General features: G+C 39.1%; 2 protein-coding genes across 9 annotated transcripts; both read left to right on the top strand.

Moving 5' to 3' along the window:
* The first annotated feature begins 498 nt into the window (after nt 1-498).
* Nucleotides 499-8,365, top strand: cdca4 (cell division cycle associated 4). 6 transcript variants are annotated; one of them, XM_042388798.1, is made up of 4 exons: nt 499-707; nt 5,202-5,262; nt 6,258-6,395; nt 6,741-8,365. In XM_042388798.1, the coding sequence occupies exon 4, from the start codon at nt 6,750-6,752 to the stop codon at nt 7,668-7,670; it is 921 nt and encodes a 306-aa protein (XP_042244732.1). In that variant the 5' UTR covers nt 499-707; nt 5,202-5,262; nt 6,258-6,395; nt 6,741-6,749; the 3' UTR covers nt 7,671-8,365. The 6 variants fall into 6 exon arrangements, with proteins under 6 accessions (XP_042244732.1, XP_042244733.1, XP_042244735.1 ...); XM_042388799.1 differs by having other exon boundaries at nt 6,255-6,395; XM_042388801.1 differs by lacking the exon at nt 5,202-5,262.
* Nucleotides 8,366-15,312: 6,947 nt separating this feature from the next.
* Nucleotides 15,313-17,520, top strand: si:dkey-177p2.6 (uncharacterized protein LOC568712 homolog). 3 transcript variants are annotated; one of them, XM_042387910.1, is made up of 2 exons: nt 15,313-15,504; nt 16,559-17,520. In XM_042387910.1, exons 1-2 carry the CDS (start codon nt 15,485-15,487, stop codon nt 17,349-17,351), a joined length of 813 nt encoding a protein of 270 aa, XP_042243844.1. In that variant the 5' UTR covers nt 15,313-15,484; the 3' UTR covers nt 17,352-17,520. The 3 variants fall into 3 exon arrangements, with proteins under 3 accessions (XP_042243844.1, XP_042243845.1, XP_042243846.1); XM_042387911.1 differs by having other exon boundaries at nt 15,347-15,509; XM_042387912.1 differs by lacking the exon at nt 15,313-15,504 and adding an exon at nt 16,024-16,248.
* The last annotated feature ends 761 nt before the right edge of the window (nt 17,521-18,281 follow it).

Here is an 18,281-nt window from a genome sequence, read left to right as displayed (position 1 = left end):
CAACATTTAAGAAGCTGGAATCAGAGAATTTGAACATTTTCTTCTTAAAAAGTGACTCAAAACGATTTGTCAATCATCAAAATAGTTGGCAACTAATTGATTAATCGACTAATCATCGCAGCTTTACATACATATAGAAACAAGTGGACAACATCATACAATGTCTACATACAGGTGGAACCATTTTTTGTATAAAGTAGCATAAATACTCAAAATTGTACTTAAAGTACTAAAGTACTTGAGCAAATATACTAAGTTACTCTCCACCACTGCTACTAGGTATTTCTATTTTTACATGACACTAATTATTTCTTAATTTTATTTGATTAAACTGTGATTAATTCAGATCGGGTATATATTAAAACAAACAAACCAAAAAAAAAAAAACAACTCCTGACGTTTTATTTCTTGTTCTCGATGCCAACTACAAGCTTTCACTTGTTCGCCAAATAAAGCGTTTGGAGGAGAGAAGAGCAGGGAGGAATGATTAGAGAGGAATCCCAGGCATATGGCTCCCCTCCCCCCGCCCTTCCCTCCCTGCCGCCCGCTCCTCTCCGCTCCGCAGCAGCAGCAGCAGCAGCAGCAGCAGCACTGAGGTACTTCAGTTTTTGAAGCCGTGGCATGAATGATCTCATCTGAACCTGATCTCCGCTTTCCCTGCCGTCGATCCTATGACCGAGACTGGAATAAAATAACACAAACACGAGGTGAGTACGGCGACATAACCTCCCGTCCTCCGGTAATTTCTTTAAAAAAAAAAACAGGCAGACCGGGGTTTATTGTTTGTTTTTTAAGGGGGGAACTTAACAGCTCAGCCGCGGCGAAAAAACTCTTGTTTTTGGGTAGGAAGGAGGAAGGACCGCGGAGGATGGGTGGGCGCTTTTTTGGCTAATTAGCTTTACGCTCGCTATAGCACTCGCTTTTCTTAATGAGTAAAGAGGAAACGGCGTACAGTAGGCCGAACAGCCGGGCGGTTTATATCGTGTTTTTTTTTTATCCGTTTCACTCGAAACCCAGTTAGCTAGTGGCAAGCTCAGAAGCGGAAAGTCAGGTCCGTAGCTAGCCGGCTAGCTGTTAGCTACTAGCGCAAAATGGCCTCATTGTCGCTCGGTAGCTCTGATGCTGAAAAGACAAAGCATGCGGCAGTCACGGCCAGGAGAGCCGAGCGGCCCTTTAAAGCGGCATTAACGGCGCCAATTTAACCCCTGATATCGCTTATATTATGTCGTTAACAAGGAGAGAGGGGAGGGTGAGTGAATTAAAGCAGCCCCGGTGTTTTTAAAGTTTTATTTATTCATTTATGACGGCGAGCGGAGAAAGTGTGGGGTTTTTACTGTGTGTGTGTGCAGTGGGGGATGGGTCATGCTAGGAGCCATTGACGTAAAGCGAGGCTGCATTTTGTTTGGCTTCTGGCTCCTAGCATGGTACAACACAAGTAGCACTAACATTAATACTGTGTTTATCACGGCTGACTCAGTCCCTCCAGGATTTCACGGAGCTTTATTTTTGTGATGATTGCGGCCAAAATGAGTGTTTATTTCCCCCTTCAAAATGTGTCATGTTTTATGTGCTCTTTTTTTTTGCAGTAAAATTGCAGGAAATGGGAAAAGTTGCAAGCAAAAGAAAATAATACGAGTTAAAAAAAACAACTACAAATGAAGATTTATGTGTAATCACTTTGATAAAAAAGCATACAGCAAATCACAGCAGCAACTATATGTCAGTGCTAATTTTTAAAATTATTTTCTGAACATGAGAACAATGGGGTCAAAGTTATATAAAGAAAAAAATACTGTACTAGAGTCCTATTTATAAGCCTTTATTAAATAAATTCACTTCAATATTAGCACTAAGTACAATCACTCAATAGTGCCATTAACATAAAAATATAGTTTAATTTCCAAAGTGTCCATTTTTATGTTTGAGGTAGATTTTGTCCACCTGTCTGAACAACATCAGCTTATATTCTTCTGTCTTAAACCACATTTGGGGACATTTGGGGATTGTTCTGCTCGGTCTGTGGCAGTCAGTGTTGTTGTCAGGTGAGATTTGTCCATCTTCCACCTGAACACTATAAGTTATGAAGACACTTAATATAACAATCGAGCCAAATCACAATCAGTCTGTTGATTTGGACGTTTCATGCGGAAAAGTTGTGGTAACTTTGCAAAATTGCAAGCTCACTTGAATTTGCATTAATTATTGCGATTTCCTGGAGGGACTGATATATATCATGTTGTGTAATACTAAAAGCAGACTTATAACACTATTTGCATTATTTCAAAAAGGTGGGGGTTTTTTAGCTTTCTGATAAAGTCTTTGAACACGTCATATATCAGCATTTTCTTGTGAAATCTTGTTAGAAAAATGAATTAAAAATATATTTTAAGACTCTAAAATGTGTTGAGAAGTGTTTGTGATTTTAGTAGAGCTGCTGCAACCATTAATCGATCAGTTTCCAAACTTTTAACACAAATGACAAAGGTTTGTAACATCTGGATTAATCATCACTGCATTGTATTTGATGCTTTTTATTGAAAATTTGTAATCTTAATCTGTGAGTGGGGCTGGGCGATATGGACAGAATCAAATATTACAATATTTTTGACCAAATACCTTGATATCGATATCGCAACAATATTGTAAGGATGACTATTGGTGACTATAGATTTTTGATAAATAATAATCAGTAATGTGGATATAATGACTGAGTAGTTAACAATAGAACAGCAGTCTGGTAAATTCAGAAATTACATCACTTAACTGTAATGCAGCTTTAAAACCAGGAAAAAGCAACACTTACGCCATATTACAATATCCAATATCTAAGACGATATCTAGTCTCATATCATGATATTGATATAACATCGATGTATTGCCTGGCCCTATCTGTCAAATAAATGTAGTGAAGTAGAAAATACAATATTTCCTTCTGAAATGTAGCGAATTGGAGGCATAAAGTAGCATAAAATTGAAATACTCAAGCAAAAGTACACGTATCTTAAAATAAGTACAGTACTTGAGTAAATTAGTTACTTTCCACCACTGCTATTTTTACATGAACAAATCCTCCACTAATTATTTGTTAGTTTTTCTTTGATGAAAATGTAAGTAAGTGTAAATTCAGAACATTATTTGCATTATTTCAGCGAGGTGATTTTCTTCTTTTTTTACACTTGATATCTGAGTTTTTGAACACCGCGTATTTTGGCATTTTCTTGTTTAATCTCGTTTTTTAAAAAAGTGACTAAATTAATTGTAAAGACTCTAAAATGCGTTGAAGTGTTTGTGATTTTAATAATGTTGCTGCAATCGATTAGCTGCCAATTATTAAATTAATCTCCAACTATTTTTATAATTGATTCATCGTTTCGAGTCATTTTTTTTAAGAAGAAAATTTCCGAATTCTCTGATTCCAGCTTCTCAAATGTGAATATTTTCTAGTTTCTTTAGTCCTCTATGATGGTAAACTAAACATCTTTGGGTTGTGGGTTGTTGGTCGGGATAAAACGAGACATTTTCTGACATTTTATGGACCAAACAACTAACTGACTAATTGATAATGAGAATGATCGTTAGTTGCAGCGCTTGATTTTTAGTGTATTGGCGATGATCTGTATCTCAATCACTCTAATTAAGCATCTGTAGTAGAAAAATGATCTCTTATAAGTACCAGATATTAGTCTTTCACACACTCTGAATAACATATGATGATATTGTGGAGTTTGTAATGTTATAAACTCAAATATAAACCATTTTGCAGCATGTAGAAGCGTTTCATGATATTTTAAGGTTTTTGTAACTTTCTCTGAGGAAGGCATTCATGTCATTATACCTGTTAGTTTGGGTTTTTGAAACTTTATGGGCAACGTTGTTACTTTATATACTGAACAATTTACTAACTTAGTTTAATTGATATCTTATTTAGTAAATAATATAATACAGCAGTATTAGGATCTGAGATAATGGCAGTTAACACGTCTTAAATTACTGTATACACTCAGTGGCCATGATGGGAAGCAGGTGTTGGCAATGAACTAAGAAGAGTTTCATCAACACTGTATGAAACAGTTTTGATTTGTTTTTTGTATAAATGCTTTAAATTTTTGGATCCATTTTATTTTATATAAACAACTACAACTTTGAGCTGCATTTCTGTATGAAATGTGTTCCACAAATACAGTTTTTATGATCTTTTATCACTAATTATTACACAATCAAATAAGGATCAAAAACTGCAAAGAACTTAAATGGGAAAAATGACACATCAGCTGTTGGAATAATGCAGTTTTTCCCACTACAGATACCTGATCAGAGTGATTTATACATTTTCAATCAGACCTGTGTCTTGTATAATAAAGTTAATACCCAAACTAACACCCACTAGTCACAGATGTAGGTTTTCATGTGTAAATCACCCAATAAATCCCCTGAGATTTCACCCCAAAATGCTGAACTACAAGGTGTTCAAAAAAAACATCACTTACTAGTAAACCTGTTCAGTAAAAACAAACAAACAAACAAACAAATTCTGTCATGTCCAAAACTGATTTTTTCCCCCCCCTCTCTTTGCATTGTGCTTTCTCTCAGCTTGTAGGCCTGTTTTAACCCTCCTGGTTGTGTTTATTCTCCATTTCAAATTTTTTCCACATTGTTGTTGTTGTTGTTGTTGTTGTTTCCTTTAGGGAGATAGTGCTCTCTAGTGTCTCTTGTTTAACAGGGACCAGCACAAATGCACTACACAAGGAAGACAACACATGTCCATAATTGTTTTCTCACCCCCCTTTTTTGTATTTTAGATCTCCGGGCACCTTCATAAATGACTTTTTTTCCCCCCTCCCTCTATTTTATCCACTGTCAGGAAATGTTACTCTATGCAAGCGAGGACTCAAAGACCTCCAGACTCCTAAATCATTCAGTGTACATTAGATTCTTTTTTTGGTATGGATTCATGAACATATGGTCTGACTAATCCAGGGAAGACAGTAGCTGTAATTTAATAATCTTTCTTCATTGAATGTCGGGTTTTCATGTGTGTAAGGAAGCAAAGTAACTCCCTCTACTGTTGGAGAGGTGAAGGAAAGTTTTTAATGTATACAATATCACTATTTCTGATGTCATATTTGATTATATATATATATGGATTAAATGTCAAAAAAATTGTTAATTTATGTAGTATTGTTGTGTTTTTTCCATCCTAGTTTTTGGCCGTACAGTCCCGCACAACAGGCCCGAGCGCTACAGTGTGTTCATTTTAAGATGGTATGTAATTTGGACAGATTATAGGGCTTTAGTATTGTTTAGCATTCCTAAAATGAAAATGTAAGAATCTCCCCCCTTTTTTTTTTTTTTTTTTAAAGTGCGCAGCTCAATTATGACAATAACAGCAGTGTCATTTAGTTTCATTTTCTTTTCTGAGGAGAAGTGGGCAGACTTTGTGGTATTGTTGTCACCTCTTGTGCTGTTTTCTGTAAACCTTAACACTTATGTTTTACAGTCCTATAAATGTATTAATGATATTTTCATTGTTACCCCACCCCACCCTTTCTTGGTTTTGTGATTATATGTAAATGTATCACAAATAGAAATCTGAAGAGATGACCCAAATGCCCTGCCCACAGGTTTTTACACAGAGGAGACGCAGCCGGCTACTGCAAAAACTTATTTTTCTTTCTGATCGGGGGTGAAAAAAAAAAAAAATTAAATGCCACAGGCTGAGCTCAGTCTTTTACTCGCATCCCGTTTATTTTCGGGGGACAGGAGTGTTGTGTTTTTTTTTATTCCTGTGAGACATTTGTGTGTTTGAAGCAGGGTGTAATAAGGAAGTTGACTCTACTTTTCTTCCCCTCCCCAGTGAAGAGAAAGTGAAAATCTTGTTCTACTAGTTTTGAAGTGTGGCGTGTGTAGACCCGGAAACCTGATATCCCTTGTAAATATTAGTGGTTTATGGTGGTATATTGTATTGTGAATATTGTAAATGTTATTTTTCATATATTTTTTTTTAATCCCTTAAAAAGCACCTTATTGATTAGGATATTTTCTTGATCACAGGTGGCAGTGGGAAAGAATATAAGTGCACTGATCATGTAACTTGAGTGCTGTTTTTTTTTTTTTTTTTAATTTTTTTTGTTTTGTTTTCTGACAAAAGGTCTCTCTAGTCTGTGCTTACTTTGATGCAGCGTTCGCATTTAGTTGGTAACCATGCTATTTTCGGTGGCTCAGTGGTCTGTTAAAAGTGTGGTTGTTCCGCCCAGCAGGAGTCTTGCTTCAGACTGGCCTAAAATGGGCAGAAATGGTGCTGAACAAAAGCTGCTTGTCGCTCGTACAAAAGTACTTGAAGCGTTGCAGCCGGGACCAAGCTGCTATGCTATTGCCTGTGCCTCTCAACAGGAAAGGTATAGCAAACTTTAAGAAAAAAACAACTACAACAAACAATTTACTGTTTACTGTAGTCCACAAAGAGTTTAACCTGTAGAGTTTATTTATAAAGTCACAGCTGCTACTCAGCAGTTTGTAGCCCTAGCTCCCTCATGTTCATACACAAATATCACACCACATAGCCTCATTACATCAAACATTCACATTATTAATTACATGGCACTTATTACTTCCATTATGCTCGTAGCTAGTGAAATTCAGAACAGTAGACAAATTTGTGTGTTTGTCAGTGTCAAACATTTGTTGAAAAGTTTTGCCGCAGGGTGTCTGACTGTGTTTCTGTCTCCTCACCGTCACCACAGAGAGACAACATGTTCCCGAAGGGCACCAAACGCAAGTTCTCAGACTCCGGGGAGGAGCCGGTCCCCAGTGGCGACCAGAGCCCGGCGGCTACGTCTGCGGCGGTTCGGACGCTGTCGTCCTCTTACAGCCTGCAGCGGCAGTCGCTGCTTGACATGTCGCTGATCAAGCTGCAGCTCTGCCACATGCTGGTGGAGCCCAACCTGTGCCGCTCGGTGCTCATCGCTAACACTGTGCGGCAGATCCAGGAGGAGATGACCCAGGACGGCACCTGGCAGATCATGACCCAGGCCCTGGCAGCCGCTCAGTGTCCCGCTGACCGCCTGGTAGCCACCGAGGTGCTCTGCCGACAGACGGACGCAGCAGCTCAGGCGGGGCAGAGCCCCAAGCCCTTTTCAGTGGTTGGTCTGGAGGAAGGCTACCACACAGAGGAGGTGGTGATGGAGGGAGACGTGGAGACAGAGGTCACCATGTCCACTTTGTCGCCCGTCTCCCCCCAGCTGTCTTCTGCTTCTTACCTGGCGGGCCCCTTCGGCATGGGACCCTGCTGGGAGGAGGAAGAAGAAGACGGTGATTGCGAGGAGGACGAAGAGGAGGACAGCGAGGAATGTGTGTCGGAAGGAGAGGAGGGGGACCGGGACCATCTGACCGCAGACTCCAGGACGGGGGAGCAGGTTTTTGGGACTTTTGAGATCAAGCACCCGACGCCGCCCCCTGACCCCGCGCTCGAGGAGCTGTTTTCAGACGTGGACCCATCTTACTATGACCTCGATACGGTGCTGACAGGCATGCAGAGCGCTCCGAAGATGGGGCCTTACGATCTGCTGGAGAGCCTCTCCTCTCACGGGCCCACGGCCCTGAGCTCCAGCTCGAGCTGTAGGTCAGACCTGAACGAACTGGACCACATCATGGAGATCATAGTGGGATCCTGAAACTCAGAACATTCCTCTGGCCCGTACTGATCCCACAGACTCTTACCAGACTATGCACAATACACATGTGCGTGTTCTGAATGTGGTATTGTTATACACGGAGATTGTTGAAGGTTTTGGGACAAGGTGGGAAATTAACAGCGAGCCAAATTCATTTTTAGGATTGGCTGAGTTGTAGTTAGTCTGCTCTAACAGCCAGTTTAGCCGAACAGGCAGCTGCTGTTGGGACACTTTAATCTTGTATTTCAAAAAAAAAAAAAAAAAAGTAATTGGCAGGTAAAAGTAGCGAGAGGGTGAACTGTTACGATCCACAAGCCGCCGAGGTCTGTGGACGAAGCCATTAGTTTCCTACTTTGTTGATGAAATCCAAAACTCAACGATATCTGTGAGAAGGCAAGGATAATTACCTATACCATGATGCATTTTTATTTACGTACTTTCCATGTTTACGTCTGTCATACATTCTGTCATACTAGCTCCTTCTGGTCGTATTCTCTGCCATTTTTGTCCATTTCTATTTATTGTTACATGGACTTCAGAAAAAGAAAAAAAAATCATCACACTACATGCATCAGAACAAATTGTAAATCCAAATCTATGAATCAATGCATATTTTCCTAAAGATTTGAGCAATTATGAATGGAATATATGTATATGTACGTATGTGTATATAGAAATATATTTTTTGCATTATACAGCTTGGGGATTTTGCAAGTATCATTTGATATTACTATTATTTTTTTTTCCCTCCCAAGCGGTTTTTAAGATTTTAATGTAGCCAGACTCGAGACAGTGTCTTCCCATGGTTTGGTATAACAAAGTCGACTGTAACAGGTGTCGGGACTGGCATCGTCACACTTTATAGGCGCTGTTCTTTTCATTTTTTTCTCAAAAAGCTTTATGCAGGGAAGGAGAATTACTGCCAGACACCCAACCGAGCGCTGGTCAAGATTTGTTCCGTTTCTGGTGGGTTTACAGTGGCCAGCGGACAAATTAAAGCAAGTTTCCTGCCCTGCTTTTACATACAGATCCTAATAACAGCTTTTCCTGAAGCATTTGGAGAAACCCCGGGGTGATAACTGCATCAAGAAGCCATATTTCTTTCTCTCATTTGTTATAACTACAAATGAAGAATTTTCTGTGTTAACCCATCTAATTTATTGTTGTTTTATTTATTGTATTTATTATATCTAGGTACAGACATGCCATATTGACTACAAAATCAACCATGAGGCCCAATGAAATTATATTTATCTAAATTTTTTTCCCTCCGGTTTGAATGCAGTACCTATTTATTCCTCACATTTTTTTTTTTATTATTAGTAATAATAATAATAATAACCGGGTTACTATTCAAATCACTATGCAGCTCTGTCATACGTGTTTCAAAATGATTGTATACGACTCAAATGTCCTTTAATTCCTTTTATGCAAACAGTTGCCTTTTCTCCTAAAGATGTGGAAAAATCAAATGCATTTTTCAAAATTGTTCCTTATCATCGTGATGAAGAGATTAACTCAGGCAAACAAAATGTATTGACAAAAATACAGTATTACGACACGCTTAATACCTTACCACAACACTCCTGAAGGATGTCACTCTGGTCTGAATGGGAGCTAGAACTTCAAAGACTAATTACCGTTGTAAAATGTATGCATTTTTTTATATTAAGGAAAAAAAACATTGTAGCATCTTTGTAAATATTTTTTATAATAAAAGGTGCGACTATTGATTGTGTCATGTGGTTTTATCACTTATTTTAGAACACAATTTTCCTTTTCTGGAAAGTATTTTCATTGTTAACATTTTCTTACTGCTTATCTGTGTTGAGCTTAAAGGGTAAAACTGGTAATATTCTATATTTATGTTATGAAGAGACCAAAACCAGCAACTAATTTCTGTCTCTCGGTACTTTTTGACTTGCCTAACCAGTCTGCGGCACTCAGTTCAAAGCCCACCGGTTCCTACTGACAACTTCAATCTTTTGAAATGTGTCACAAATATTGGTTTCTTTTTTTTTTTTTTTTTTTTTTTTTTTTTTTTTTTTTTTTGGAGGCAAAATCATTTCCTTAAATAGCTGATTACTAAATGGGACATTCAGCCTTTTTAAAAGTTAATTTCCTGAAACAGTAAGTTAGTGTACTACTCAAACTCAAACAGGAGTAAATTGTTTATTTATTTGTGACTGGTACGAGTGTTTACAGCAGCAGGTTTATATACAAGTATGTCGGATCAACAACCAATAAAGTTAAAAAAAAACACTCACTGAGCACTTTATTAGGAACACGTGCACAATCTAACGCAATCCAACACAACAGCTCCGCCATAAACTCCACCTGTATGAAGCTCGTACATTTTTAGTTTTTGTTGACATTGTCAGAAAGGTGATAATTCAACTTCCCATTATTTTGTTCACCCCATGGAGGGAAGGAACACTTTTCAGTATAACGCACTCCAGTAAATGACCACAATAGCAAACATAACATAGAATTATCACCTTTCTGACAATGTCAACAAAAACTGTAAATGTATAAGACACAAGTATTCATTGACAATTTTCAGGTGTTACAGATACAGTTCAGTTGGTAACTTTCTGTTTCTTCATGCTGTGTTTTGCCATCTTGCTCTATTCTGTACACACATCTATTGCATGTCTGTGTGTACTAGAAGAGGGATCCCTCCTCTGTTGCTCTTCCTCAGGTTTCTTCTATTTTTCCCCCCATTACAGGGTTTCTTTTGTGGAGTTTTTCCTTTTCAAATCAAGGGTCTAAGTACAGAAGATGTCGTATTGCTGTACAGACTGTAAAGCCCTGTGTGGCTGGTTTGTGATATTTGTGATATTTTTACTTGACTACTCAAAAATTAGAGGTGCAACACGCTCACCAGGGCCTGTTGTGGCGCATGAAAAACTGAACAAAGCTTGCAGAATTATTCCTCCTGATCAATGTGGTGAGTCCTGAAGCAGTTTACTGCCTTGCTCAAGAGCTCCGCTACTGTAGCTGTTGAGTGCGTTTCTGTGTTTTTTGTGTAAAATTTTTCTTTCGCAATAATGACATGAAAATACCGAAAGAGAATTAGAAGTGACTCGGCTGCAGAAGGACCTTTGTCCTCACGTGCTCTCACATGATGACGTTGGACCGTGAGATTGTGCATTAGATATGCAGTGAGTGTTAAAATGAATTCAACAGAATGGGACTATTGTCTGTGTGCAGCTGAGAACATGCATGAATCTAACCTCTTCACAGTAGAACCACACAAAATCTCAGGCCTGGTTATGTATTCGTACATCTATTAATAATGAATGCTACTTTTGAAGTCTACTGAACTAATATCTTTTCATATTCCTATTAATGAAACAGTTAAATACAACCCACGTCTTGTCAGAAACTATGAAAAGGTGTAATATTCTAGTTTACTGTGCGTGTTGGCCTGCTGCCGAGTCTTGGTTTCTCCATAGTTAAAGATTAATGGCCTCAGTGACTCAGCAAAAAAGCAGCCTGAGGAAAGCGAGTCATCAGAGAGAGAAAGACACTGTAGTGTCTTAAAAAGCAGCAACAGAGAACGAACAGTAAGTGTGACGCGTTGTTTCAGAGATATATTAGATGTACACGTGATGTCTTAATTTTCTTTACTGACATGCCTGGAAGCAATTATTCTGCCCATCAGTGTAATAAATAACATACCTTACTTACAATGCATGTGTTGTCTGTTGACTGTACCACCGCCAGTGGGCTCATGCTGCCTTCAGGTTCTCTTCATAAACTCATGACGACTATTTCTTGCAAATTTAACTAAAACATTTCAGTTGGAAATAATGACAAAACGGATCCCATAGCTAGTTGAATTCTGTGATTGTCCAGCAGAGATTAATTAAATGAATTAGGGCTGCAATTATTGTTTTCATTATTGATTAATATACAGATTATTTCTTGAATCAGTTAATTAATCGTTTGGTTTATGAATTGGCAGAAAAAAGTGAAACATTACAGTTTCAAAGAGTCAAAGGTGGCATCTTCAGATGTTTTGTCTGACTAACAGTTTAAAATCCAAAAATATTCAGTTTACAATCATATATGAGTAAGAAAAGTATGAAATTATCATATTTTAAAGGTTGGAAACAGCAAACTTTTGGTATTTTGGCTTAAAAAATGACTAAAATAATAAATCAACTGATCGTTGCAGCTCTAAAATGAATTACTTAAAAAACAACAACTCACAACCCAAAAACCCCTCAAACATCCCCTAATAACTTCCTCTACATGTATGAATGTTAAGGTCTACTGACTGGATTTTATAGTAACTGTTTTTTTTTTAAATCTTTTATCACAGACCTGAAACTTAAGAGCTCAGAGTGATTTTGATAGTCATGCATGTGTGTTACAAAAACACCAGAAAATGTAGGTCAGACGACGAAAAAACGCAAGAATGTTGTTTACTTTATGTTCAGAAGAGGAACAAGAAAGAAGAAGCAAAAGTGTAGTTGTTGTGACAGGAGGGAAAAACTCTCGAGCTTACACTCAAAATCTCGCGAGAGTCTGTCCGCCTGATCCAGTCCAGCACAAACCTTGTGACAGCTTCAGTAGGAAGAGACGGAAAAACGTGAAAGAGGAGTTTCCTTATTTGGTATTCGCCTTCCCCGTTTTTCCGGTCACGTCCTTCCTCTTCCCCTCTGAGTCATCTGTCCCTTTAAAATGCTGCGTTCAGGTGCTCACTGAAACCCCCTAGATAGGCCTATTTATTATAACATCGATACACTTTATTTATGAAATACATCATTTCTATATATTCCAACCGGGCCTCCTGTTACATTTGAACTCACACAATTTTTTGAGTGTGTGATGAGATTTTTGACATCTAAAAACAAGGTTATGAGCAAGAAAAATGTAGAAACCCCTGTGCTGTTGTGTTTTTAAATATGAAACCATACTGTTTTGTGTGTGTTTGTACTTTCAAAATAAAAATTGTTGATCGTAAAATAATGAACCTATACAATGTTTTTGAAGATTGGCAGTGGCGGTTTATTTATTTTGTATTGTACTGTACTGCAATGTACAATTAAGTACTTTACTTGAATATTTACATTTTATTCTTATAGTTTATTGCATTTCAGAGAGAAATGTTACACTTTTTACTCCACTACATTTATTTTGTAACTATAATTACTGGTTACTTTTCAAATGAAGATTTTTTTATGGAAAATAAATAATCAGTTTATAAAGTATAATGCAGTGTACATATTGCATTAACATATAAGAAGCATTTTAATGTTGTCAAGGTGGAGCTAATTTTAACTACTTTATAAACTGTAACAGTACATCTATAATAATGATAATAATATATGCATGTATGGTTAATAAAACACTCCGAATGGGACCACTTGGCATAATGAGAATGTTTACTTTTGTACAATGTTAGTTCATTACTTACCTTTTGAATCAAGGACTTTTACTTGTAATGCAGTATTTTTATACTATGGTATCTTTACTTTTACTGAAGTAAAAGTACTCATAGTTCTTCCAAAACTGAAGACTGGAGACATCTGTAATCCTGAAAGCATTTTACTTCATATTTCCTCTGACGTACAGTAAAATTTTTACCTCTTTAATCATACTTGGATTCACACAAAGATGCCAAAAGGACCAATAAGCATTTATTTATTTATTTTTGGTGCCACTAAAGCATCATTTTTAGGATCTGGAATATTATCAAAACCACCAGTGATGGAATGTAACTGAATACATTTACATAAGTACTTTACTTAAGTATACTTTTGGGGTACTTGATTATTTCCATTTCATAGTACTTAATACTTAAGAGGGTGGTACTGTACTTTTTACTGGACTACATTTATCTGACAGCTGTAGTTATTATTTCAAGATATTACAAAAAAAACATGTTGAGATTATAAATTATGACGTATTGTTATAGATTAAAACTACAAAGTAAAGTAGTTAAAATTAAATCCACCTCAATTAGCTACAACACTTAAGTTCTTTTTACATGTTCATGTATTAGATACTTTATTGTCATTACATTTTAAACACAATTACACTTGGTTTGGCAGCAGTCCACCACCTGGTGACAAACATCTGATAATAAAACACTCACAAGGGACATTTTGCTGCATATTGAATAAATTTACTTTTGATACTTTAATCATAATCAAAAACAGGTTTATTGCCAAGTAGGTTTGCACATAAAAGGAATTTGCCTTGGTGTTGTGGTGCGTAATAACCAAAAAATAGAAGGTAAGAGAAATAACAAGAACCTATACAGAGTAGGAGAAAATACAGCTACCACAACATACAGATGATATAAATATAAAAATAAAATGTACAATTAAAATATAGTAAATATAGTAAAAATATATTCCTAGTGAAAAGAGCTGTTGAGTTAAGATTAACCAGGAATGTGCAAACAGTATAAATGGTACATGTTATGTGCAAATGTAAAATTTACAAATAATTGTGTTAATGTAACGCGCCATTATTCAGTTTTAATTTGCTGTGATGGGATCTAAGTGGCATTTAAGTACATTTAGCTGACAATACTGTTGCCTATTACTGAAAGCAGGAGTTTTACTCATAACACAGTATTTTTACACTGTGGTATCAGTATTTTTTTACTTGAAATAAAGGATTTGAAATGTCAAGCCAGCAGTTATTTTAATGCTGCAGGCAGACTATGTTGGTGCCTTAGATGGGATTTTAGATTGGAAACCTCAAAAAGTGCAACAATGGTACCTCCAACCCAGACAAAGTCCTCCCAGTGCTCCAGACAAAAAGGTAAGTGGGGGGTTGTTGGTTGTCAGCTGAAAACTGACCGACCGACCAGTAAAGCTTTGAAAATCAATCATCAGATGAAAACCATGCAAGTCAATGGAGAAAAACAGAGGAACAACTTTGAGAAGGGAGAACATGTGCTTATTTCCAAAAGCTGTATACAAGCACACCTGTCAGTAAGAAAAACCCAAACAAACAAAACAAAACCCCATGGTGCCCCCCCCTCATTAGACACCCTAGCCCAGTGGTTCTAAAAATTTTTCACATCAAGGCCCCTTAAACTGACACAAATTAGACCATAGAGCCCCATTAGATAAGATTTTGTCCCAGGGTACCCCATTTTTGTCTTTAGATGTTTTATTACAGTGAATGTATGAAATGTATACATTGTATATGTAATGCAGTGTATACATTCTGTCATTGTCTCACTTATGGATTGAATTATACTAAATCATTATCAGTCCCCTTTATGCTTGGGACCCCCTGGAACCCCCTCAAGAGCCTTGGGTGTCCCCGGACCCCACTTTGAGAACCACTGCCCTAGGTGACCACCTATATGGTCTATGCCACAAGCCGCCCTCGGCTGCAGGCTACAGCTATGAATAATTTGTCTTTTTTAATGAGTGTCGACAGTATTTAACACCACGATCAGTATTTGTATTAATACTTTTACACTTGTGGAGCGAAATCGATCCGTGTCATAATAAATCCCACATTTTCCCAACGATCGCTTTTCGCCGCTCACGTGTGCTTCGATACTGATTTACACGAGCTGCACTTGAACGCAGCAGCTCGCCGGTCGGAACAAACGGTCGCACATTCGCTGCCCCGTGAGTGGCGGAGGCGGAGGCTTGATCAGCGGGCGAAAGGACCAATCACAGCCCGTCTCGAGCTCCGCGGCCCCGCCTCCTCCTCCCTCCCCCTCCCCCCGCCGCTGTGGACGCTCTGAACATTCCTCTTATTCCTCTCGACCCGACAGCGGAGGAACGCGGCGACCAAACGATACCAGCCCCGACGGATTCAAACAGCTCATGACACTTTCCAAGGACACGTAAGGTACTTTTATTGAAAAATGTTTTTATTATTACACGTAAAATGTCCTCAAGTTTTGCCGTCAAACTTGGTTTGAGCCGAGCTTGTGCTCCCCCCCCGCTGAAGTCCGGGGACCGTTGAGGGCTTCGGGCTGTTTCTTGGGTGTCCTGGGTTGAATTAGTACGATAGAGCTGAATTATAATGTTATTTCGACTGCTTTAAAGATGAAATAGTGTGATTTATGAGTTATTTAATCAGAGGTTTTACTTGTTAAGATGTTCACCCTTGTACCAATTCATACCAAGCAGCTTTAACCCCTCAGATGGGGGTTTAACTCCCATTTTCATGTGTAAGTTACCTATTTATTTTTAAAATTTATAAAAAAACAAGCTGTTGAAGCACTTCAGGTAACCAACCAGACTCACCTGTATGGGTGAGTACAGTCTTGCATCCAGCAGTGAGTCATAGCAGTAAAATGCTGTCACATCACCTGTCTTTAATGTAAAAAAAAAAAAAAAATACCCAACCCCAACTCATAAACTTCCTCCTGTAAACTTGGACGGTTTATTCGGTATTTGCAGTTGTATTTCTGATGTTGATGCATGTTTTTCTTTGGACTTTTTGAATTGAAAATGAAGGTGAAACCAGCCATGTTTGCTTGCTTGGTGCTCTTACATAAACTAGATGCTAGAGGTTTACTACACGGTAATGCAGCCTGATGTGATCCTGACTGTGACTCTCTGCACAAATCCTCCTGACAAAAGTTTGTCTCTTCCTCTGTGTCAAGTCAAGTTTTTGTCATTTTGTTAAGTTTAAGTTAATCATTTGACTAAATGCATTAAAATATCAAGAGTTTTCCTACTGTTGAAGCTGCAGTAGGTAAGTCTCTGTAGTAATTTTATCATTCAAACCAAATGATGAACAATTTCATCATTATTTGGGAGAATTTTAGCTTCCCAGTTGGTCTAAATGCTGTTTCAGATGACTTTACAACTTTACAAGCTTGTAATATTTAGGAGAAGAAAAACATTGTTGTATCAGCCTGATCTTTATATTCTTTATTCTGTGTTTAGGTCGATGTTGGGTCGTGGCGTGAAGCGGAAGTGGAGCTGCTTGGAGGAGCTGGAGGCCGAGTCCGTCGCTGCTGCGGTGACGGAGGAGAAGCAGCAGGATGTGGAGGATCACAGGGAGGATGAGAGCGGGCTCCTTGTGGGTCCGCCCAAATCCGACATGAGCCACCTGCAGCAGCGTCAGCGGGTGCTCGGCCTCTGTTTGGAGAAGCTGCAGCGCTACCAGGCCGGGATGGAGCTCAGCCTGCGCCGCTCCGTTCTCCTCATCAACACGCTCAGGCAGATCCAGGAGGACATGCGGAGCGACGTGGCGGGGACCTGCACCCCGGACGTGCTCCTCAACGGCGTCCACCCTGACTCCTGTCTTCTCAGGGACGCCATCAGGGAGGACATGCCGGTTACGTGCCCCGGGTGCGCAGAGGGTGACGGGGAAAGCCTTTCTCCGCCTCTGTCCCCAGAACTCTCTTCTCAGGACGCGAACATCTCGCCTGACCAGCAGAAACCGCTGCCCGCCGCGACAATCAATACTTTTAGTGATGCAGTAAACGCCATGGGCTACCTCAGCGACCTCGCCCTGGACGACATCTTCGAGGACATTGACACATCCATGTACGAGACGTCGGACCTGCCCGCAGCCTGGGCGACGGGCTCCCTGTGGCCCGTCAGTGTGTCGCTCTGGGCGGACGAGGACGTGAAAATGCGTCCAACGGGCCACAACTCCGCTGGGAGTCTCCAGTCGTGTCTGATGGACCTGAATGAGCTGGACCACATCATGGAGATTCTAGTAAAGTCCTGATCCCCCCCCCCCCCTCCCCCCAACATGAACTCCTGAACATTTACTGTACTCAATGAATTAAAGGATTGAGGCGTCTGATCGCAGCTGACGGTGGATTTTTAAGGCTCCATCTGACATTTTGGTTGAAAATGTGTTTTAGGTAGAATAATCACATGTAACTCATTTAAAATCATGAGTTATGTGCATGAGCTTCTGCCTGTAATTAGATACAAAATATTTATTATTGCATATGAAGAATCTGGTTTAAATTGTCCCCTGAGATTATGAAACATCCCATCTTAAACACTAACTGGTCAGAGATACTGCGGGTGTTTTGGAGGCTCATAGCGGTGCAGTTTCAGGACAGGTTGTGTTTTGAGTAATGGGTGAACCATCTGTAGTAAAAGCCGAGGAGGCAGGTCGAGACAAAGTTGTTGCACAGACAGTATATTGCGACACTTGTAGTAGAAGTGTTGTAACTTTTTTCTTTCATTCAGTAAAACTATAAATGCAGATGGAACCTTTTTATTCTCTAATCTCACAGCGTTTTATGCCACTTCTTCTCTGAAGTTCAAGTGAATCCTCTGCTCAGGTGCGAGGAACCTGAGCGCGCTGTTAGATCAGACCCGGGTTGATTATTAATTGAAATCCTTTTAATTACTTAGGAGGGTTTGTTTCGGGCCAAGCCGAGAGGGCAAAGGCCTGGGTCTCCTTTCAGTATCGGGGACTGAACGTCTCCTATCGAACCATGTGGGATCTTTTAAACGAGACTGAGAAACAGACTGAAGTCATCGTGGCTTTAGTTGTCGAGCGGTCTGAATATTTATCTGGCTGGTGAAACAGAGAATGTGGCCTCTGAATTAATTCAGGGCTTCACCAGTCAAAAGAAGTAAGCTTACAGTCCACGTTCATAAAACAAGAAACAGACGGAGAGTGTGGAGAAATGTTGGA

This window comes from Thunnus maccoyii, chromosome 16 (genome assembly GCF_910596095.1).
Source record: "Thunnus maccoyii chromosome 16, fThuMac1.1, whole genome shotgun sequence".
Classification (NCBI taxonomy): domain Eukaryota; kingdom Metazoa; phylum Chordata; class Actinopteri; order Scombriformes; family Scombridae; genus Thunnus; species Thunnus maccoyii.
Note: the sequence above shows the minus strand (reverse complement) of the source record. Positions and strands in the feature narration are given on the sequence as shown.